Source organism: Trachurus trachurus (assembly GCF_905171665.1).
Source record: "Trachurus trachurus genome assembly, chromosome: 21".
Classification (NCBI taxonomy): Eukaryota; Metazoa; Chordata; class Actinopteri; order Carangiformes; family Carangidae; genus Trachurus; species Trachurus trachurus.
Window position 1 is genome coordinate 14,626,675 of NC_139899.1, and position 22,476 is coordinate 14,649,150.

The 22,476-nt window shown below is 40.4% G+C and overlaps 4 protein-coding genes across 7 annotated transcripts in view; all 4 read left to right on the forward strand.

The window, feature by feature from the left end:
• Nucleotides 1-8,311, forward strand: part of myo10l3 (myosin X, like 3) — a gene marked incomplete at its 5' end in the record, with an annotated part of 55,314 nt that extends 47,003 nt beyond the window's left edge. Inside the window, 16 exons of the mRNA XM_083996741.1 lie at nt 566-689; nt 989-1,232; nt 1,346-1,441; nt 1,633-1,726; nt 2,267-2,322; nt 2,442-2,584; nt 2,921-3,115; nt 3,230-3,387; nt 3,844-3,967; nt 4,208-4,505; nt 4,603-4,810; nt 4,920-5,056; nt 5,170-5,293; nt 5,386-5,841; nt 6,094-6,285; nt 6,411-8,311. Coding sequence (XP_083852867.1) covers nt 566-689; nt 989-1,232; nt 1,346-1,441; nt 1,633-1,726; nt 2,267-2,322; nt 2,442-2,584; nt 2,921-3,115; nt 3,230-3,387; nt 3,844-3,967; nt 4,208-4,505; nt 4,603-4,810; nt 4,920-5,056; nt 5,170-5,293; nt 5,386-5,841; nt 6,094-6,285; nt 6,411-6,515 — 2,754 coding nt within the window. The 3' untranslated portion in view covers nt 6,516-8,311. The remainder of the gene's footprint in view (nt 1-565; nt 690-988; nt 1,233-1,345; nt 1,442-1,632; nt 1,727-2,266; nt 2,323-2,441; nt 2,585-2,920; nt 3,116-3,229; nt 3,388-3,843; nt 3,968-4,207; nt 4,506-4,602; nt 4,811-4,919; nt 5,057-5,169; nt 5,294-5,385; nt 5,842-6,093; nt 6,286-6,410) is intronic.
• A 1,436-nt stretch (nt 8,312-9,747) lies between these two features.
• Nucleotides 9,748-13,565, forward strand: pttg1ipb (PTTG1 interacting protein b). Its single transcript, XM_083996708.1, has 7 exons — nt 9,748-9,941; nt 10,378-10,433; nt 10,550-10,658; nt 11,356-11,458; nt 11,828-11,893; nt 12,340-12,386; nt 12,862-13,565. Exons 1-7 carry the CDS (start codon nt 9,803-9,805, stop codon nt 12,903-12,905), a joined length of 564 nt encoding a protein of 187 aa, XP_083852834.1. The 5' UTR covers nt 9,748-9,802; the 3' UTR covers nt 12,906-13,565.
• Nucleotides 13,566-13,988: 423 nt separating this feature from the next.
• On the forward strand, nt 13,989-18,150 carry sumo3b (small ubiquitin like modifier 3b). Its single transcript, XM_083996492.1, has 4 exons — nt 13,989-14,113; nt 14,670-14,798; nt 14,957-15,028; nt 17,034-18,150. The coding sequence occupies exons 1-4, from the start codon at nt 14,093-14,095 to the stop codon at nt 17,097-17,099; spliced, it is 288 nt and encodes a 95-aa protein (XP_083852618.1). The 5' UTR covers nt 13,989-14,092; the 3' UTR covers nt 17,100-18,150.
• Nucleotides 18,151-21,416: 3,266 nt separating this feature from the next.
• Nucleotides 21,417-22,476, forward strand: part of fmnl2a (formin-like 2a) — a 52,668-nt gene continuing 51,608 nt past the window's right edge. For all 4 annotated transcript variants that reach the window (XM_083997243.1, XM_083997242.1, XM_083997245.1 and 1 more), the window contains exon 1: nt 21,417-22,203. In XM_083997243.1, coding sequence (XP_083853369.1) covers nt 22,090-22,203 — 114 coding nt within the window. In that variant the 5' untranslated portion in view covers nt 21,417-22,089. The remainder of the gene's footprint in view (nt 22,204-22,476) is intronic.

Here is a 22,476-nt window from a genome sequence, read left to right on the forward strand (position 1 = left end):
CTCGACACAGATGGTGCTGAACTGAATGTTCAGTCTGCTTGTGTGCAAGCCTGAATCTTCCCTAAACATATCAAAAGACTCAGCTCATGTTAGAATAACAGTGAAACACTGTTGCAAGTTATTTGTTTTGGCTCCACTGACGAACACGTGAATCTGTTCCCAAATAGTGCAAGTCAAGCAGAGAGCTCAGACCCAACGCTGTCAGATCAGCAAAATGTCAAAAGGGAACAAGGAGGGAGGGTGTGTGTGTGTGTGTGTGTGAGAGTGAGTTTGCATGTGAAAGTGTGTATGGCTGTGTATATACCAGTTTGTGGCTACGTTGATTAACAAACAGTGACAACCAGGCCAGACAAACTTTGGACACTGATTTAAGCGCTTGATTTGCAAAACAAAGAGTCTCACTTCCTTTAGCCTTGAGAGAATGTATAAATGAACAAGCAAGTGTCAATATTAAAATATTTTATAGTCATTTCTCATATAAAATACTCACAAAATCACATAGTATAGTTACTGTAAAAGTAGACAAGCGTAATGCTGATCATAAATGCTGTTGTCTGGGTTTCAGTTCATTGACAGTGATGAGGACAATGATGGCTACGTGGACACAGATGAAGAGGTTTCCAATGGGAGAGCGAATCTGTTGAATGGCAGCGGGCCTCCGTACTTCCACGGCTACCTCTACATGAAGAGTAAGTGGTTTTACCAAATCACTGGCCAGCAGGCAAGCACATGATGTATCCACAGCTGAGCTCTGCTTATGTGGCTGCTCGCTCTGTCAGTTGTAGAAATGCTTCACAGGCTTTTCTTCACTGTTGTTCTATTGTTTGTATTGTGTACATTTTTATAGTGAGAAGTAGTTTATGTTTTGTGTATGTATATGTGTCTATGTAAGGTGTTACAGCTGTTTTTGCCTCATTTTACCACTCATACCTCACTGAGGCTTCTCATGAAACAACATAAGTCACCGGCCTCTCTCTCCCACTCAAAGGTGGTCTGATGATTCCCTGGCGGCGGCGCTGGTGTGTGCTCAAGGACGAAACCTTTATGTGGTTTCGGGCCAAGCAGGACTCCCTCAAATCCGGCTGGCTCTACAAGAAAGGCGGTGGGATGTCCACCTTGTCTCGGCGCAACTGGAAGATGCGCTGGTTCGTTCTGCGCGAGTCAAAGCTCATGTACTTTGAGAACGACAGCGAAGAGAAGCTGAAAGGAACCATCGATGTCCGCACAGCCAAGTAAGACCCTGCTCTCAGTCACTGGGGGTTAAATAAATACCCTCTTCTTTTGTCTCTAATTTCTGAAGACACAGAGTAATTATAGTTTTGGTTAACTCTGTGTCTCTCTACAGGGAGATAGTGGACAATCATGAGAAGGAAAATGCACTGAATATTGTGACTGAGGAGAGAACATACCACATCTATGCAGAGTCCCCAGAAGATGCCAGGTAAAGAGTGGCGACATGTTGTACAGAGGTTTGTTTTAATCAGCAGTGTTTTGCCTTGCTGTCCTCTCTGTAGAAGTAATGTGTGGAAACAAAGGTCCCCCTTGTGGTTGCCAGCGGAAATTCACATTGTAATTTTCAATGACATGTTTGCTAAACTTTTACTTCTCAAACTCCCTTTGACCCCCATCCAGTGGTTGGTTCAGTGTGCTGAGTCGGGTCCACAGCGCCAGCTCCGAGCAGCTCATGGAGATGCACCACGAACAGGCCAACCCGAAGAATGCAGTGGTTAGTGCTGTTTTACCTCTCTGCTTCCCGGGCCCCAGCCTCAGCTCCATTTTTCACCAGTAATAATGAAGCATGAAACCCAGTCAGCGGAAGTATGATCATTCAGATTTGAGCCATGCAGTAGTTTAAGCTGAAGAAGCAGAACACACATACTGATGTGTCATTGCTGTTCTTTATGATTACAATGTGGTTAATGGCATTTGCAGATGTGGAAATTAAACAAGCTGGAAAACCCAAATGAAGGGTTGACAAAGATTCAAGCCACTTTATATGAAGACAACCATAGTAATATTAAAGTATTACACAGTACACTAGTAGAAACACTTAACCTCTTATTCCCCACACCCCTAAGGATCTAACACAACAAAAAGCCTGTCTCTGCCTTGCTTTGATATTGAATGGTATTATCAAGTAAATCACATTCATCACTGCTTAGTTTTAAATGAAAATGTAAGGTAACTTTCCACATATTTGCTATGACTGCAAGTATTTGCAAATAGGCAAAACACTAATGACATTTATTTCCACCTCTTTCTCCAGGGCACACTGGATGTGGGCTTGATTGACTCTGTGTGTGCATCAGACAACCCCGACAGGTGAGGAAACCTGACCGGTGCCTCTTCTCAAAGTGTCTGTGGTACAACAATATGTGCTGTATGGGCTGTAACAACATTTCTCTCTCTCTCTCTCTTCATACATTGTGTTGTGTTTGCAGACCAAACTCGTTTGTGATCATCACCGCTAACCGGGTGATCCACTGCAACACAGACACGCCTGAGGAGATGCATCACTGGATTGGCCTGCTGCAGAAATCTAAGGGAGACTCCAGGGTTGACGGACAGGAGTTCTTAGTCAGAGGTCAGTCAGCAGACACACAAGCACACACACAGACAGAGACACAGACATACTTCTATCTTATATACAGTATGCGTTAGGATACATCTGACACATCTGCCCAGGTTAATAAATAGCTGATGTGTTGAATTTGTTGAAGAAGGAAATAAGAGGGGAATAGGAGAAACAACACATGACAAAAAGGGGCATTTAGCTGTTTTCCCAACAAAATGACATATAGTGGTATCAAACAGTGTGGGAAAAAGATATACAACAGTATGACAAGGGAAATCAAGTTTTAAAGAAGAACACTCTTTATTATTAGGACTTGCTGAGTAAATCATTTATTTATCCTCCCAGGCTGGCTGCATAAAGAGATGAAGTCAGGGGCCAAAAGCACATCTCTGAAGCTGAAGAAGCGCTGGTTTGTTCTTACCACTAACTCTCTGGACTATTACAAGTCATCAGAGCGCAGTGCCTCCAAACTGGGAACTCTGGTCCTCAACAGTCTCTGCTCGGTGGTGCAGCCTGATGAGAAGGTCTTCAAGGACACTGGTCAGTTCATGATCTAAGTTATCTTCTTCTACTTGAGATCTGTATCATTTATTTGCATTTTACAACATTTCAGGTTTTCCTTTGAGTTCCCTTGACCCTGTGTTTTTCACCCAGGTTACTGGAACATAATCGTGCATGGGCGAAAGCACTCCTACCGTCTTTACACCAAAATGCTGAATGAAGCCATGAGGTGGGCGAATGCCATTCAAGGAGCAATAGACAGCAAAGTCCCCATTGAAACGCCAACACAGCAGCTCATAAGGGACATCAAGGTATTAAAACATTCACTTGACTGTTCCTCCCTATCTGCTGCACAATTCTCAATAAAACAATAACAACAATCAATAATAATACAAGAAACAACAAATAATTCTGTGTAACACCGCATGAACATGTGGGAATTAATGTTATTGTTAATTGTAACTTAATTTCTCCTCAGTCATGCAAACCTTTGGCAGGGACACACACTGTAGTAAAGTGAGGTACTCACTACGTGTGCTGTGATCCTCTTTAAATCTTCACTCGGCCTGGTTCAACACAGTTTTAACTTCTTTTCTTCCTAGCTGTTTACCAACTTAACTGCAATAATATTAACCATTGATATGTTTTCTAATCTGACTGAAATTCAGAACTTAATCACTTTAAGAGTTCTCTAGTTTGCTGTAGAGATCACTCCTGAAGAGTTGATTATAAGACCGTTCATCCAGTTTGTTTCTTTGTCTTTAAAGGAGAGCAGTTTGAATGTGGAGGCTGTGGAGCAGACTTACTGGAGGAACCCCATCCTGAGATATACCCAGCATCCTTTGCACTCCCCTCTTCTACCTCTTCCCTATGGAGATGTCAGCGTCCACTGTAAGTGCTACGGTCTGCATTCTCTTGCTATTGCTCTCTGTTGACTCTGATATTTTTACTTGTTTGGGGGATACTACATTTAATACTCTTTCTTACAACATGTACCTTTTATAACATTTTTCAGTTGGTATAACTGACATGTTAACGTGATCAAATGTAGTTTAACTAGTTATTACATCTGTAAGACATCTAAGTAACAGTTTGAAATAAAATGCAACACTCTCTGTCTCTCTCCTCCAGTGCAAAAGGAAAAGGGTTACACCAGCCTGCAGGATGAGGCCGTGAAAATTTTCAACTCTCTGCAGGAGATGGAGGCAGTTTCCGACCCTGTTCCAATCATCCAGGGAATCCTGCAGACCTGTCAAGACTTGAGGTCATTAAGAGATGAGGTTTATTGTCAGCTGATCAAACAAACCAATCACGTCCCGCACCCCAACAGTCTTTCCAATCGCGCCCACTGGCATCTCCTGACCTGCATGAGCTGCACCTTTCTGCCCAGCCGAGGCATCTTACGCTACCTCAAGTTTCACCTCAAAAGGTGCGTGGACACTTAAGCACACATGTTTTCATTCATAACAGTCCAGGTGCATCTGAAACCTTTGCTTCACTGTGTTCCTCTCTGTGGGTGTTTTCAGGATTAAAGAGCTGTTCCCTGGTACAGAGATCGAAGGGTTTGCCCATTTTATTGGTGAGTCTCTGAAGAAAACCAAGACCAGAGAGTTTGTTCCCTCCCAGGAGGAAATCATAGCACTGCTCACCCGCCAGGAAATGACAACCACAGTCTACTGCCACGGAGGAGGCTCCTGCAAGATCTCCATTAACTCGCACACCACCGCTGGAGAGGTCAGTGAGGCATTCTGACTTTTAACATGTGCCCATTTTAAGTAATGCTCTCTTATTCACACAAACAACGACGATGTGATCATTGACATCATCACCTTAATTTGTACAGGTGGTCGAGAAGCTAATCAGAGGTCTGGCGATGGAGGACAGCAGGAACATGTTTGCTCTCTTTGAACACAACAACACTATTGACAGAGCTGTGGAAAGCAGAGTTCTTGTGGCCGATGTTTTGGCTAAATTTGAAAGGTATGTTACACCTGCGTTTCATAATGTATGTGTGATTTTGGTTGGAGATACATGTGTTTTCAGGACATCATGAGTACAATGTGTATTTGAGATGATTGTGACTTTCCCACCAGACTGGCTGGCAGTGAGGAAGCTGAGGATGAAGGCCAGTGGAAACTCTATTTCAAACTCTACTGCTTCCTGGATGTGGAGAGTATGCCTAAAGAAGGAGTGGAGTTTGCTTTCATGTTTGAGCAGGTGTGTTCTACATCATGTCATGTTGCAGGTTATTGAGAGTTCCTTTAAGCCCTTGTTGTCGGCGGTGCTAATGTCGAGCTCTGCTCCTTCAGGCCCATGAGAGTCTGACCAGAGGCCATTTCCCGGCCCGTGAGGAGACCCTGCAGCACCTGGCCGCTCTGCGCCTGCAGTTTCTACACGGAGGCAAGCCGCGGCCCACCTGGAGCCTGGAAAACGTCTACCCCGTGGGCCGCCTGCGCACTCGCATCCTGCAGTTCACCAAGGTGGGCGGAGCCTCGGGGTCGGGCCAGACTCTGGAGCGTCGGAGGACCAGCTTCCTGGACGGGACCCTGCGTCGCGGTTTGAAGACGGGCTCGATGAAGAAGCAGCGCATGGAGGAGGAGCAGATGTTGGAGATGTGGATAAAGGAGGAGATGTCTGCCACCAGAGCCAGCATCGTAGAGAAGTGGTCTCGCCTCAAGGTTCTGGATCAGCACCAAGCCATGCTCAAATACATGACCATCATCAAAGAGTGGCCTGGATATGGATCCACACTGTTTGATGTCGAGGTACGTTTACTGGCACTTTAATGAGGACTTAGACACCACCAGGCATTTGCTGATATGATTCTCTCTCAGTACAGGTCCTCTTTGTCTCTATACCTTACTGTATCTAACTTCATTTTTATATTATTAGGTAACATGATTGCTGTGGCTCTAAAAACTCAGCTGGTCACTCATGATGACTAAATGGCTTTAAATTAAATCAAAAGCTCTAGATTTTAGAATGACATTGATCTTGTTTTTTTCATGTCTTTACAGTGCAAAGAAGGAGGCTTCCCTCACGACCTCTGGTTGAGTGTGAGTGCTGAGAATGTGTCCGTCTACAAGAGAGGGGAGCCCAAACCTCTGGAGAAATTCCCATATGAGCACATCATCTTCTTTGGTGCTCCGCAGCCCTGCACCTACAAGATCACTGTGGACGAACGAGAAATGTTCTTTGAAACACCACAGGTACATCATTTGTCTTTGGATGTGTATTGTCCATAACAGCAGTGAACTCATGATCAGAATTTGTTTTGTGGAAACATTGGGATTATTTACATTTCTTTTTTTCTGTTTCATCTGTATATTTCTAGGTTGGTGAAATCACAAAGATCATGAAAGCCTACATAAACATGATTGTGAAGAAGCGCTGCAGTGTGAAGTCCGTCTCCAGTTATGGAACCAACTGGATCAGGTGATTGACTGTACAGGACACAACGTGGTCTGAGCCACCGTACACCTGAACTAGAACGAGCAAGATGTAGAAATGAGAAGAGGAACAAATCACTTTGACAGAAATGGTGTCTCAGAGCTTTGGACTGGCTTGTGCAGAAACACTACAGAAAGATTCCTTCTCTAAATCGACACAGAATTTTTTTTGGTGATGTCTCTACTGATTGTGGCAAGTGTGGGAACACTGACGCATCTGCACCGTGTTAAGCTTTACGGTCGTCCCTAGTGTTGCTTCCCTCCATGCAGTCTCATCCCTGTTACTCTCATTAGTTACACTGGTCATTTTCCTCATGCTACTTGAAATTGAATTCAGGTATTGTTTAGTGGATTTTTTTTTTTTTTTTTTATCATTATTTTTATCCACAGAAAACTGGACAGAGCTCACAGGCTCTTTTTCCACCAAACATTTTAAAAACCTCCACACACAAATTCACACATCTTAATTTAGACTTAATTTTCAATGGTGAAGTTCTTTCAAGCCTACATCCCAAACCATGTAAAAGAATGTGTTGCAGTGGTAAATGTACACAGACTGAGTTTTCACCTTTTTTTTAGGTGTTTTTTTTTCTCTACAGAATAGTGCGGCCCATTGTAATGAATGTTCTCCTGAATGGAGATGCCCTCAGGTTAATGTGTATTATAACTGTCATCATCCCAGGGAGAATATCTCCCTCATCTTGCCTTATTTAAGTTTTTATTGTAACTATTTAATCGGGATTAATAGTGTAAACGTGGCCTTGGAGTAAAAATTTGGGGATGAGTGATAGTTCATGCTTCCACGGACCGATGTGCAACAAAAGCACATCCCTAACTTAAACAAAACAAAAAAAAAAGAAAAGTAAATTTGCCTCCTTTACGTCAACTAAGCAAATAAAGAATTTCAGTGTGAATAACCACTGCATCAGTGGAGATGCAATGTCTGTAACCACTGCAGTAAAAAGTATTTTCTCAAGAAACACCAGTGCTAAAATCCATTGAATTATTTTGGCTCCTACAAGTACTCTGCATTGAGTCCGTATGTAGCCTCCCGAGCTGCGACTATGTGTTTGTTTTGTATCTGAAACTGACGTTCAAGGATGTGTTTGAAGAAGCAAGCATGGTATCGCCTGTTCAGTGTGTCTGTATCTATAGGGAGTGTGTCTCTTTTCTTCTCAGTGATGTCAAAGGCCATGTGAGGGTAGGGTATTTATTTATTGATGTGTCAATGAATTGGGAGAATAAGCTCAGAGAAGTGAACTGTGTGCTGGAAATGTAATGATGCAGTTTTGCGAGTATTTTGTTTTTCTGTTACATGTGTCTTCAGGGACACAAAAAAATCTGAAACAAACAAGTTGTTTATAATTTACTATTGATTTCCCCCTTTTTCTTTTCTTTTTTTGAAAGTTATCTGACCTTTTGCTAACATGGCCTAACCTAAGTGTGTTGCCCTTAGCACCTGACACGCTCAATTCCTTTTACTGTCTTGCTAACCCAGAGGAGGCTGTCTCTCCAAGTCCGCTGTAAATGAACAAGGATTCATGCTTATGCCAATCAACCTACAGTATATTTCATGATAAGAATAATATGATCCAAACCTAATGAGCTTAGTATTTACCTCACATTGCATCACTGTCTTCCATTGCTTTCTGATCGTACTCACTTAGGCGTTCTGGTCAGCTGCCGGCGGCCACACCAGAGACTGATCTTGCCATTGACGATGACTGTATTTCTGAGATTTCTGATTGTTTTGAAGAAGAAAAAAATCAGAACATGTTTTATATCAGAATTTAAAGATCCTTTAATAAATTATTGTATTTCAAAATTGGTCTTGTCTTTGTCCCAGATTTCTCATATTTTGTCTTGTCTTATGTTGGACAATGTAAAATTTAAATGTGAATGTGAGCAACTGTGAATTTTAATCTACTCTGCATCAGACCAAACATGAACACATTACAACAAACAATGATTAGGCAGTAAATAGTAACAGTTGAAATACCGTACAACCTACAATGCAGTAATGATTTGGTCAGTTACACAGGGCTTTCCACAGAATTTAAGAAGAAGAGGGTGAGTCATGACAAACTGTGCACATTTATAAAAACAGAGTAAAATAGAAACTTTAATTGTCTGTTCCCAATAAAAACAGGAATTGGTCTTTTAAAACAACTCCACGAGGCATTAAAAACTTTTTAGAAAAGTTAAAATCCACACCCAGGCATTTACAAACCCTCTTAAAACACATTCAAAAACACACACCACAAAAGATAAAAACACATTGCAGTCTATTATATATCATTTAGAGCAGTTATTGCAGAGGGGATGAAAGATTTCTCATGTTTAATGTTTTTCAGGGCCAGTGGGGCTCTGTAAGTGTCTGGCCTGATGGCAGCAGCATGAAGGAGTGGTGCAGAGGGTGGGATGTTGTCCTCAGTAATGTGGCTTTCTTCATCTCTGAGCGCCTGCAGTTCACACAGAGGGTGTTGAGATATTTCAGTTATTTTAATGGCCTGGTTTATTATTTGGGAGTGTTTTGTTAGATGTTTGGTGGTGAGGAAGTTGAACCAGGATGAAATGTCTGACACTGACAACCACATCATAATAGGGTTTGGCATGCTTACATAACATTTACAAAGGATGAACTGTGAACTGTGACCATGAACTGATTCGATTTAATTTGCTGTATTTTTTTGTTGTTTGTTTTGCACTACCCCCCTCCCCCTTATTTATTTGATTGTCTGTTCTGAAACTTTAAAAAAATAAATAAAAAGGTAATTGAAACTTCCTCCCCACATTGTTCTGTAAGTTAGCCACACTGGTTCCTGTGAAAAAAAAGGTGCTGTAATAAGACTTCGGATATTAATTATTTTATTATTATTTTTTTTTAAATAATTATTATAATTATTTGTTACTTTACTTATTGTAAAAAAAAAAAAAAAAAAAAGTATCTCTGATATTTGATATATGAGCATTATTAGGCTATGAGTGGTTAATAACCCGTTTGTAAACAAACCAAAAAATCATAATTACAACATGAAATAAAATTAATTACAATTCATTTTTGTAGTAGGCTATTACTAAAACTGTAACAAAAAAAGAAGCATTTTTAGATGTTTGCAGCTGTTTGCAGCTGTTTGATGACACCAGCGTCAGGAGCAGGAGCTCATGACGTCACCCCCCCTCCCCCTCCCCCTCTTGTAAACTCTCGGCCCAGCCCTGCTGCTGCTGCTGCTGCTGCTGCTGCTGCGACTTGAGAAACCTCTCGCTGTGGAGAGTTATGTCCACGCCGTCAGTAGTTTCCACTCGTCTCACGATGTCCGGAGCTCTCGGAGCTTCAGTCGCCGCCGTCGCCTTCATTCTCCTCGGTGTGAGCGTGAGCACAGAAGCACAGTCACCGACTCCAGCTCCAGCCTCGGGTAAGTTTTTTCTTTTCTTTTCTTTTTTTGTCTTGAGCGGGGGCAGATGTGCTTTTGTTTTGTTCAGCCACAGCGGCTCAGGTCAGGAGGTTGTCACATGACCGTGGCGAAATACTCAACCACACAAGTAAAGATCAGTAGGATTCTAATGACTCTTTTGCTTGTGAACATTTGATGAATTAAATTAATTAAAGTTAAATAAACTTTTACCTTAGTTTTTCCTTTTACAAACCGAGTCAGTCCGAAGTGAACCGCTTAACGGTGTTGTCGCGTGTAGGCTAAATAGGCTACTAAAGATATGTCGAAGATTCAACCTATAGTGTTTTATTTCTGTCTTGTGAGCATATTTAGAAACCTATCTGAACCTACAACTGGAGATAGGACCATGACTTAGCCCTAAAAACTATTAACACGTTGTGATTTATGTCTGTTTCAGTCCCTTGTGCCTTGAGATCCAACATTAGTTGTGATGAATGCCTGAAGAACGTCACCGTAAGTCTCCTAAAGTTCAGCCTGATACAGAAACTAGCTGTCTAGCTGTGGTTTGTTGCCATAAATACCAAAGATAAGACGGTTATAACACTGCTTGTTGCTGTTTTTCTTTGCAGTGTTTATGGTGCATACCAACAGGACAATGCATTGATTACCCAGTGAGGAACATCCTGCCCCCCAACAGTGTTTGTCCTTTGACTGATGCTCGATGGGGGGTCTGTTGGGGTAAGACTTTACAAACCTCAGACTGAATGCTGCTTAACCCAAGTTAAACCAATTACAAGCCAGTTCTACCCATAACCAGCCAGAAATGTGTATGAGAGTATTTGATATTTATTTAAGGTTTTTTTTGTGTGTGTTAAAAACTGAGTCTGAAATGTTATGATGAATATTTCATTGTTCAAAACAAAAAAGTATTGTAGTTACAGCTTCTGGCTTGTGAGGATTTTCCACTTTTCTCTTTGTTACTACTCGATAGTAAAGCGAAAGTCGTTAGGATCTGGTTCGGACAATCAAACAATTTGATCATATTGACAAGAGATGGAGGAATTTATGATGGGACTTTTCAATCAAGTCAAACACTGAATTGATCAATAAAAACAAAAAGACATATGAATCAATCATGAAAACGTTTTTTAGTTACAGTCCAAGTATTGTATTTTCTTGCCCCCCAATCTTGTTATGAGATGCTGCCAAGTCACTAATCAATACTAAACTAAAGGATTCACTTATTATGGTATTTGCTCTTCACAGAAAAAACATAACCATCTTCAAACTGAATAAAATTTCATGCTCTACAAAGTTGTTAACTCTAGTCTAACAGAGGAAAGCCTTGTTCTTTGTATCTGTTGGATTTGAGCTTTCCAGGCTCATGATGAGGTCAGATTTTAACCCTCTCCCTGTGTGTCTGCCTTTGATACAGTCAACTTCCAGGTTCTGATCATCACCGTGTCAGTGCTGGCTGGCACCATCATCATTGCCATTCTCATTTGCTGCTTCTGCTGTTGCAAGTGTGAAAGAATTGGGTAAGTATTAAGTCACATGAAGTGTGAAATCTGGTTCACCATGAAAGGAGGAGGAGGAGGAGGAGGACAGGGAACACAATGGGTTGTTCTTCTGCAAGGCAAGGCTGATACCGCTGTCTCCAAAAGGCTGCCAGAATTTGTGACAGCAGTTTAACTCTGAAAATAACCTTCAATATGTACTTAAATCTCTTCCAAAAACAGGTTTCAAAGTCAAAGCAGAGAGTAAAATTCTCAAAATTGTCTTTTACATTGCTACACTGCTTCACTGAGAGTCGACCTCCATTTTACAGCAAATTCCTCATCATATTGACAGTTAAAGTACATCTGTACACAAACATTGATATGATGATGCATAATCTTTTATAACAGGAACAAGAAAGAAGATGCAAAGGTGGAGCGACAAACCCGTGCAAGGAAGGCCCGTCAAAAAGCAAAGTAAATATGTAGCCGTCTGACAGTAACTAATAACCATGAATGATAATAAGAGTGAGTCACTTTGACACTACGCTGTGTGGATCCAAACTTATTAGCATAGTAACAAATGTTATTCATTATGAAAAATTGTTGTCACTACGTCAGAAATTGTGCAGACACAAAACTATTGTTTCTTCTGTTGTCAAGTGTTTTTAAGTGGTTGGCTCATTGCAACCATACATCTCTATCAGGACTTTCATCCTACATTATGAATTTAAAGTTGTTTGAAACATTACTTAAGTAATTTTAAAATACGAACCTGGGTTTTACTATACTGTCCTGTCAGTGTGTTATAGCAGGACAGTAGCTATTGTTGACACTTAATCCAGGATTCAGACAGTGTAGGTGTGAGAGCATCCAGTGTTCTCTATTGTCTAACTATTTGTCTTTGTTTCTCTTCCTTACAGGAGAACAGAAATGCAGTTGAGGCATGATGAAATCAGGCAGAAATATGGTGAGACACATTTTTTTCTGTGTGGTTTGAAACATGTACATTTGGAATATCAAAGGGACTTGTTTTGCCCAATGGTTAGTCTACTGTACATGCACAGTGACAAAAGAGTTGTAAAATGAATAAACAGAGATTAGGGGAAACAGATTGATACAATAAAATTGATATTAAGAAATACAAGTAGAGGAAGCTAGGATCTGTTATGAATCAAAAGAAGAACTAAACATGATGCTGATAATAATGATGATGATGATGATGATAACAAACAAACAATACACAATAATAATCTAGTAGTGCCATCTACTGGAGAAAGACTATGCTGTACTTAATTGATAGCCATGAATTAAATTCCCAAATGTATGACAATGATTTTTGTAAAATTGGAAATTCAAACAATTGCATAATATCAAATATACTGTATGCAAGTCATCTGTTTGTTGCTGTATAATTGACTAATCTGTTTTCTTTTCTTTTTCAGGTATCGCAAAGGATAATCCATACGCCCGTATGGACGACCATTAAGAAAAATATCCTTGAAAATGATCTGATTGATGCCAGTAACATTGAGATAGCCATGTACAAGTAGCATATGATAAACTGTGATTATACGGATTGATTTCAGTGTTTTAATGATGGCAAAAAATGTCACCAAAATGACCTGAAATCATTTTGACTTTGTGCACTATTCCAAACATGCTCCATTTACCTAATGTGTGATTTTTTATACACATTGTATTAATATTTCCTCTGCCTTCATTTTGATGTGAATGTTAAAAACCTGTTAAACTTGTTTTTCTGTCCACAGTTAACTAGATGTAAGGGCTAACCTGTGAAAACATATTGTCCACCATGATCAAAAACATGATTGTATTAATTTGCATAAATGCAGTGTTACAAAAGGTCCACAACTCCAGAGCTCATCAGTGCTTTTTTTTTTGTAATTAGCAGTTTCACTTTCTGCATTTGTACACTCCTTTACTGATTGTTCTGTCTAAAGGTCACCATTTATTTTTATATAAAAGTTCATCTGCAACATGTAATACATTTTACTCTGTTTTGCAATTTTAACTGTTGATAAACATCAGAGTCAGAATAAGATTCTGAACTTTACTGGGTAAAAGAATGTGTGTTCTTGAAATATACAGGAAACATTTGACTCTTGTTTTTGTTGAAAAACAAATGGTTACCACAAAATTAAATGAATAAAAAATTTTTTTTTTTTTTTTTTTTTTTACTTTCCCTCAAACACAGGGAACTAGAACTTAAACTTTCAACCAAAGAAAGAGAAGTTATTCAAACCCAAAAGAAAGTATATGACACCACTTCTCTTTTTTTAAACAGTGGAATACAAACCCTATACAAAGTCTCCTTCGGTTCACTGTAGACTAGCAAATATGATCAACATTGCCATCATATCTCTAGTTGGTTGGTTTGTTGTGTTTCTGCCTTTGAATGACCCTGGCCTGCCTGGACCACAAAGGGTTGCTTTGCAGAAGGGCCCACTCGCGGGAGTGCGCAAAATTGTCTTGCGCGTTCACGTATCCGCGTCCCCGCTGGAAAGCGAAGCACGTGACTCCTTTGGTCGAATCACATTTTAAATTTCGGCGCGCGCTCCCATGTCCAAACGAAAGAGCCGGAGGAGCAGATAACCCGCTTCGCCGCGAACCGCCTGTGTCCTCGTCGGTAACGAAACCTTGGGAAACAGCAGAATGTCCGAAGAAAAGCCAAAGGTCAGTGCCGTGTTTCCTCGAAAGGAGCACCGTGTTTGTGTCTGCCGTTTCGTGTTTACGATGCCAGCCGCAAGTTACCGTTAGCACACTGCTAAGCTAGCCTGCTCCCAGGCTACAGATAGCGCATTTGAGCGGGCAGATAGAGAAAACAAAGGTCCACCAATTTGCGGATATTTTGGATATAGGCGCACGGTTTCGGTTTTTTGCCAGGGTTCCTCCAATAATACAACCCGCTGCGATCACTCATTGGCTTTTGCGTTCAATCAGGCTGTGCTTTCTAAGGTCGGTGCTAGAGATTGCCACTGAAATTGAATGATTTGTGTTATCCTTTTCATTTGCGCCATTGTGGCTCTCTGCGCCAGTTTGAGCACGGACTAGCTTCCCATGCTAACGTTAACCACCGGCACAACGCTGCGTGTGCGGTGAAACCTGCCGCTCGGACCAAGCCAGTCTTGTGAATATGGCTGGGTTAAATTAGCCGGCTACACGAGTTTAGATGTTGTTGTGCTGAGATTAACGCTGATTTACCGGTCGCCGCTTTTTTTTTCTGCCACAGGAAGGAGTGAAGACGGAGAATGACCACATCAACCTGAAGGTAGCTGGTCAGGACGGGTCGGTGGTACAGTTCAAAATCAAGAGGCACACTCCGCTCAGCAAACTAATGAAGGCATACTGCGAAAGACAGGTAATATTATCCTGGGAAACGGAAACTTTTATTACCTGTTTAACACACAAACTGCAGCCTTGTGTCTATTTGTTGGCTTTGTTGACATTGTTCTCTTAATAGTTAACTGGATCTCTAATCTCATTAACATGTTCCTTCGTGTGCTCTGTCTTTTGCAGGGATTGTCAATTCGTCAGATAAGGTTTAGGTTTGATGGACAGCCAATCAATGAAACAGACACACCTGCACAGGTTGGTGAACCTAAACCATTTGCAGCCTTGTCATGTACATATTTGTGTTGTAGGGTTTTCAAGATACACAGCAGTAAGTCAATTTGTGTCACATTTACATTTTAGATGCTAAAAAGTGTTGGCATTCAGTTTAAATGTAATATATTTATTGGTATCAACCTGTTTGTTTACATGTAATCGGGCTTTCCTGAATACACCCGGTTACCTATCCCCAGAAAAGTAAAAAAAAAAAGTTAATCCCTAGTTCACTACTAAAACCTCATCACACAGTATAATGCATGAAGCACACCAGTAGAATTAAAAGGCCAATATGCCTCCTCTGCTTAAGACATTTGCAAGTTTTAAACCAGTCCTCTTCACAACCCATGCCTTCAGTTTTGCACCTGCAAAATTGCAGTTTAAATGTTTACTAAGTATTTTGCAGTGCTATGTGACCATATCACTGTTTGTGTCGGCACACACAGTGGTGATTTTCAACAAGTCTTGAGCTGCTGTATGTAGATGAGTCACTACCAACTTTTCACCCCTGGACACTGAAGTGTATTATTTTTGAACCGCACTTAATTTGTGTGTGTGTTGTGGTGATTTTGTCTTATCAAAAAACAGAACCTGCATTTCACCTTGTTTCAGAGTTTGTCTCTTGCCACATTCGTTAAAAGCTGTCTTTAGTGTCTTTTTTTTCTTCTTCGTTTTTTTCTTGTATGCTTCCCTAAGTGATTTTGTTAGTACCTTTTGTCTCAGATGGGGTGAGAATACTACTTTGTCCACTTAGCTGAATTTTGGCAGGAGATTGGCCAACTAGATATTCGTGTGTTGGAGGTACAACTGATGACCTAGAAAAAACTAGCGGTCACACCTTGATGATTCAGTAGATCTTAGGAAGTGAATACGGTACTTGTGCAGTCAAGTTTGTTTTTTTGTGTGTATATCCAGTGGCTTTGGAAAGTACTTGGTACTCTTTTTTGCACACTTGGGTGTGATGTAATTTAATCTATAACATTTTTTTGGCCCATCAGTCTATACTCAATAATCCAAGACACAATGAAATGTCAGAAATTGAAAAAAATTAAATGCCTTGGTGCCACGTGCTTCTTGTTGGCTTAGTTATCCTCTGTGTCTAGAACTTGAGATTAGTCCACCTGTGGCAAATTGAATTAATCAGACATAGTTTAGAAAGACACACATTAGTGAATTGAATGTCCTTCCATTCACACCGTCAGGATTAAACAAAACTACAAAGTCCTTGGAAATATCTGTATCCCTAATAGTCACTAACTGAGCTTCACAAATCATCTGCAGAGATGATAGAACCTGCCTGAAGGACGGCAGTATCAATCATGTATCAGGTCATATCATTGCATCATAAGGTATTTAAATAAAAGACATGTGACAGCCTTGTTTGCTAAACATCAGGACTATTGAATGTAGATTAACTGGCAAAATGTATGGAAAAAGTGAAGGAGTCTGTTTACTTAATGAGGCCACGGTATATGATTGACCACCTGAAATCTTTCTATAAACTTTTTTTCTTCTGCTGACCAGTGTCCAGTGCTCCTGACCTCATTGTTTAACTATAACGTTAGAAAAGGTTTAATAGAAAAATCCAGTATTGTTTAACCAGTTTTTGATATACAACCTTTTTATATAAACAAAGTTTGCGGTGTGCATATATTACAATACTTTTTTTTCTTACTTACAACTTTAAATAAAAAAATATTTTACAAATCCTCTTTTAATTTAGCAGAAAGTTTTATATGCTGTCAAAACACAAGGAATTGCTACATAAATTGGCCTATATTAATTTGCCCATTTTAAATAAAATAATAAAATATGATCTAATTAAACAAACTGAATAATAGATGAGCTTCAAAGATAACTTGACTAATCTACATTTGTTAGAGCTTCTGTTAAGAACTAATTTTTCCATGGCACTAATTCAATAAGATGAATATAATACATATTGTCCTGCAGTGCCTAATGTGTGATTTACTTTTGGTTTTCACAGCTGGAGATGGAGGATGAAGACACTATTGATGTATTTCAACAACAGACAGGAGGCGTCTCTTCTTAAGTGGACTGCAGTCATGGAAGAACATCCACACCTTTTTTTTCCATGTTGTATTTGTTTTATTTCTGTTTTTACTTTTTTCCACTGTGCTCTGCTAAATATCAGGTTGTTCACAACGTAAAATGAGGATTGTTTGTCTTTGTTTTTTAAATTGTAAGTCATATCGTGACTTTGAGATGCGGGGTAACATGTTTTTTTTTTGTTTTTTGTTTTTGTTTTTTTAATTCACATAAACGGGTGATTAGACCTTGTCCCAGGAAGGGACACATCTCAAATCAGATATGGCTTGTCATTAAAAAATCTATTGTGTTCTCCTGATGTTGAGATGGCAGCCTGCATGTCTCAAATTGTAAGCTAATGTACATGCCAAAATTGTTTCCTTTTTTTTCTTTCTTTTCTTCTGTTTTAAGTTTTCCACATTGTTGTAAGCATTCAAATTCAGGATGGGCTCATTTTAATGTACTTGATGAGAACTGCTGCATGGAAGCCATTGTTTAATTGCTCCATAGATCATAGAGGTGTTGTAAAAAATTCTCATGTAACAAACTTTTAGTAACTTTTTTAAACATTAAAGATAATTTCACATATCCATGCCCATTTCACCTTATACAGTTGCTAAGAAAAGTATTTGTGCTGGGAAAGATCCGTATGGATGGTTTACCTCAATACTGTCACACTCAACGCAGATATAACTGAATGGTAAATAAAGTACAGTAATGACTCTGGACCAAAAATTCTAAATGCATAGTGTTCTTTTATAAAAATGGTTTGGTTAACATAAGATATAGATGTAAACGAGTAGTGACTCTGTAACAGTGGCCCACTTTTTCAGGATCTAAAATTATATATTTCATGATAACTATTGAGTCAATGCTGTGTTGCCAATTTGAGTACATTTGTCTAAAATCTATCCACATTATCAAGAGTAGTTTGTTGGACTTGTGTGTTGGTAGAAATCTTGTGAGAATGTCCACGATCTTTTTAAAAGTTAACATTTGCTAGATTTGCAGGGTGACTTTGGCAGATATTTCACTTTTTATTTGTACATTATTTGTTGTCCCTATACTGTATACAATAAATATAGTTTGATACTCAGCCTCTTGAAGTATACATTCTATTTCTCTATCTATTTGCATGATATGCTGTAAAATATTTTTACTATGCCACACTGCACAATGAAGGGGAAATGTTTTAGAATATTCAAATGTTTGGTGTAAATAAACATACAGCCAGTGAATAGAGGGAGAACTGCAGGCTGCATGTTGAGTTTTCCTAACCAGAGTTGTGGTTTGATTTGTGCTAGTTGATTTGTGCAACCAGAAATGCAAATAAATACTCTGGCCACTAAGGATCATTGTTTCCAGTTGTGAAACCTTGGAGCATTCAGAGGTAAATTTTGCCCGAGTATAATTAAATGATTTCTGAAGCCTCCCTGTAAAAAAAAAAAAAAAAAAGTTGGTGGAGTTAAACTGTTAACAACAAAGAATTATTCTTCTGTTTCAACCATAGAAATGCCATCTTCAGTGGGCAGTGCGCTTTACACACATTAGATGGCAGTGTTTCCCTTCACGTCTGTGTGATTGAACCACTGAATTCTCCAGACCCTTAGAGCACAATACAAAGCCACATTTGTTGCTCCACTCCAGCTCTGTGAAGGCTATAACTTCATGAGCCTCCTCATTTAAAATAACTTCATTTCACAGATGTTACTACACTGAGCTGCCAAACGAACTTCCTGTGAGGTTCCTCACACAGTGGTCCAATTGTGCTGCCTTTATTTTTGGTCTCTCCTTTGCATTTTATATTTCCTTATGGAGATCTCTGAAGCCACTCGTATTTCCCCAGACCTCTTAGAGATGCAGCTGCAAGGTGCTGTCTCCACCCATATATTTAAACTGGTTTCTAATGCACAACCCCTTAGAAGAATACATGTGGTGTTGGGTCCAGCTTTGAAAAAGCAACATGGATGAAACAGAAAAGTAAATGATTGAAGGAAAAGTTAACAGGATTTGATATCACACTGAGGAATTTTTCCTAAAATGATGTGAAGAGGGACTAAGTTTGAGGCCTTTACTCAAAAGAAGATACCAGTGAAACCACTGGAAGAGAAACACTTTATTCCTTCTACACAACACAAACTCAGATCAGCAGCATCCCTCATTCCCATTTGTATTGTTGCTGTTACAATCAGCTGTGCCAGTTGTATTTTCACTGCAGTTAATAGAAACACACTTTGTTTTATTGTTTGTCATTGTGTAGCTTATGTCATGTGTCACATTGCTCTGTTGTCAGTGAACAGTTAAGTACAATTTGTTTATTGTGACAAGATAATAGATGGGTTGAATCCAACTACACAGTCACTTGTATGTGTTTATTGTAGCTCACATTGGCTACACTGCCCTGTGTATAGTAAACATTATTGCGTGATAATTTAAAATTTCTTGGTGAATGAAACTTGGCCTTTACAGTGCTAGATTTTCAACAGACCCCAGATTCTCAGAGGCCCAGAAAGTCCCAGTTTCACTATGAGACTATTGGTTTTTAGCAACAGCTCACCAGAAAAATCAACACAACTCAGACTGATGAGATAATCCTACTTTATTACCAGACCTTGTTTTGAAGATAGCCCTTGTGTTAACGTTGGGTTTTTGGACTGTGACACTGTTAGAACCTATTTCTTACTTAACTTGTGTGAAAAGCATCTTTGATACTAAATGTATTTGTCTTTTTGTTGGGATTTGTTGAAATCTGATCTTGAAACTAAGCAAATAAAATCCACTAAGTGGTAAAACTTGTAATGTCAACAACACAATGGGGAGGGGTCTTCAGACAGAACAAATCTAGTTAACTTGGGACACGTAATGATTGTATGAGGTCAGTCAGCAGTGCTTAGCATCCTCAATGTGTCCTGCCAGCTAACCTCAGATGTGACACCCTCCCCTATTGAATCAGTCCAGTATCGTGAACATCATGAATGAAACCACTGTGCATCTGGAGAACCTCTGGATGGTCTCCGGAGCTCTGCATGCTGACGTCAGCCTCTCGTGCGTAATGTGGTCTCCACCCTGTCAGCAGATCAGATTTCATACTAATGCAAGTCGAAGATCTTCAGAGGGAATAAATATTGTCTGACTGTGACTGTTTTTATCATCAAATTGTAGTTTTATTGTTGAGTGCTGGGGGATCTGGGGTCATTTCGAGAGATAGTTCTCAGTCTGGAGGTCTCCACAATGTTTTAAATCAAACACCTTCAGATAGCCTGGAGGCAAAAATCTGTAGCCTACTTGCTTAAAGTTTGGGCCGAAGGATATCTGTCTGTGGAGAAATGTTGGATACAAAAACTAGACAGAAACAGCACAGCAAAACTTGTTTTGTTTTTTTTTCAAATATAGATCCAGTGTTGACCCCAGAAAGACAAGCAACCACTCTGTGATTCAAATAGCCTACATTTCAAATAACTTTTATGTCTCCATTTTATTCAGCTGTGTTACTTTCTGGGTCTTGGTGTTGTGTGTGCTATCTAAATGTCATGGCTTACTGGGTACTTACGCAGAAAGGACACATTAAGTAATATTATTAGTTACACATGTGCTTTTCCTGTCATGTGAGGTCAAAATGTCATCTGAGGAAAAAAAGTAAAGCAGAACAGGATGGGGGTAGTTTTTAGCAATTAAACAGTGAGCTAATTTAATCATGACCACATCACAGCTTGCACATCCACAAGCTCTTTAATAAGACGAGTAGTCTGGCTAACCTCAAATGTCAAGTCCTTCGTCATGTTCACTGGATCACCAAACCCTTACCATCCTGTAAGTTGACAAGGTTTAAGATGCTGAGTCACAGCAGACACATTGACTAATCAAACACAGGTGTAACTCATAACAATTATCATGACTAATTAGCTGTGAGTTGTTGTTTTGCCCCTTTTCAGGTATGAAAAATATTACCATAGTTGGTTAAACTTGGGTAGTATAAACATCTGGTGACACTGGAGTGGCCCTGTAATCAATAAATCAATACATAATACAAGAAATGAACCCATTGGGCAAACAAACACCACGGTGCTTTTAGTTAAGAGGGATCTGAGCCCGGGGTCTCATGCTGAGGGGTCTCCCGCTCAGGGGGCCCTAAGGGGGTGGGAGGGAGGGAGGGAGGGTCGCCATTGACTGAAGTTTGTTGTGTGTTACAATGGACTCAAAGTACCACAATGCAACACAGAAAATTTCTCCCCTGGTTACGGCTTTGGGAGCTACGCCCCGAGAAGAAGTGGAAGGCTTGTCCCTGAAAGAGCTCATTGTAGGCAGCAGGGAGGGATGAGAGTGTGTGCAGCCGCGGTGTGTGCGGTGTCACAGTGAGTGTGTGCGTGTGCGTGTGCGTGTGACTGAGTGAGTGAGAGAGAGAGAGAGAGGGAGAGGGAGAGAGAGAGGACCCCCTCCTCCTTAACTAGCTGGTCAGCAGCAGTGGAAGGATTAGGAAAGCCAGCTCCGCTCACTCACCGTTAACAGGCGGCGGCGGCGGAGGAGGAGGGCAAGAGTTGAAGAAACAAGCGTGAATCATGCTCGTCGTCATTACTACCAACTGGGAGTGGAGCCGAAATTGTGCAAGATACGGATAACAGCGAGGAGAGGTCCGTGCGGATCCACTTTAAGTTTCCAGGTCTCCCCCTTTTTTTTTCTCTCCCCTGCCTTGAAAATGCCTCACCAGGGGCTCCACTGCTGCCGCTGCCGCCACCACCACCGCTGCTGCCGCTGCCGCTGCTGCTCGGACCCGTCGCATTACGCTGCCTGCCTCACATGTGCTTTATTTTGAAAGAAGTGACCAGGGATCAAACCTGTCTGAGCTAAACTAAAAAAAAAAAACGTGCGGATATTTTTTTTATTTTCATTTTTTGTGGACGTGCGGGGGATTTTCTCTTGAGTGGTCGTGGTTGGTGGAGGTAAAAGAAGAAGGAAAAAAAGTTGTAGCCTAGTTGGTGGTCCAAGAAGAAGCAAACATGGGGAACGCAGGGAGCATGGACCAGCACACTGATCTGAGAGGACACAACATGCCTCTGAAACTGCCCATGCCGGAATCAGGGGAACTGGAGGAAAGATTTGCAATCGTACTGGTAAGAGATAGAGAGAGGAAAGAAAAAAAAAGAGTCGTGTCTTCCCTTTGTTCCCTCCATGCTTGAGTGTCCTGGGACGAGACAGCTGTGTGTAGGTTGCTCCTCTGTTTGTCCAGCACGCCTGGTCCCCCTCTTTGTTGTTCAGGGGAAAAAAGGAGTATCTCGACCCCCTCAAACACAAAAAAGTTTGTGTACCTACTTGTCTTTGAGGTAGGCTACATGAGATCTGCATCAGTCATCTGCCATGGTGATGATCCTAAAAATCTAACTAAT

Excerpts from the sequence above, each read along its gene's own strand:
- sumo3b (XM_083996492.1), top strand. The coding sequence starts at position 14,093 with ATGTCCGAAGAAAAGCCAAAG. Across the intron at positions 14,114-14,669 it reads TGTCCGAAGAAAAGCCAAAG|GAAGGAGTGAAGACGGAGAA; the intron begins GTCAGTGCCGTG and ends TTTCTGCCACAG. Across the intron at positions 15,029-17,033 it reads AAACAGACACACCTGCACAG|CTGGAGATGGAGGATGAAGA; the intron begins GTTGGTGAACCT and ends TGGTTTTCACAG.
- pttg1ipb (XM_083996708.1), top strand. The coding sequence starts at position 9,803 with ATGTCCACGCCGTCAGTAGTTTCCACTCGTCTCACGATGTCCGGAGCT. Across the intron at positions 10,659-11,355 it reads TCGATGGGGGGTCTGTTGGG|TCAACTTCCAGGTTCTGATC; the intron begins GTAAGACTTTAC and ends CCTTTGATACAG. Across the intron at positions 12,387-12,861 it reads TGAAATCAGGCAGAAATATG|GTATCGCAAAGGATAATCCA; the intron begins GTGAGACACATT and ends TTTCTTTTTCAG.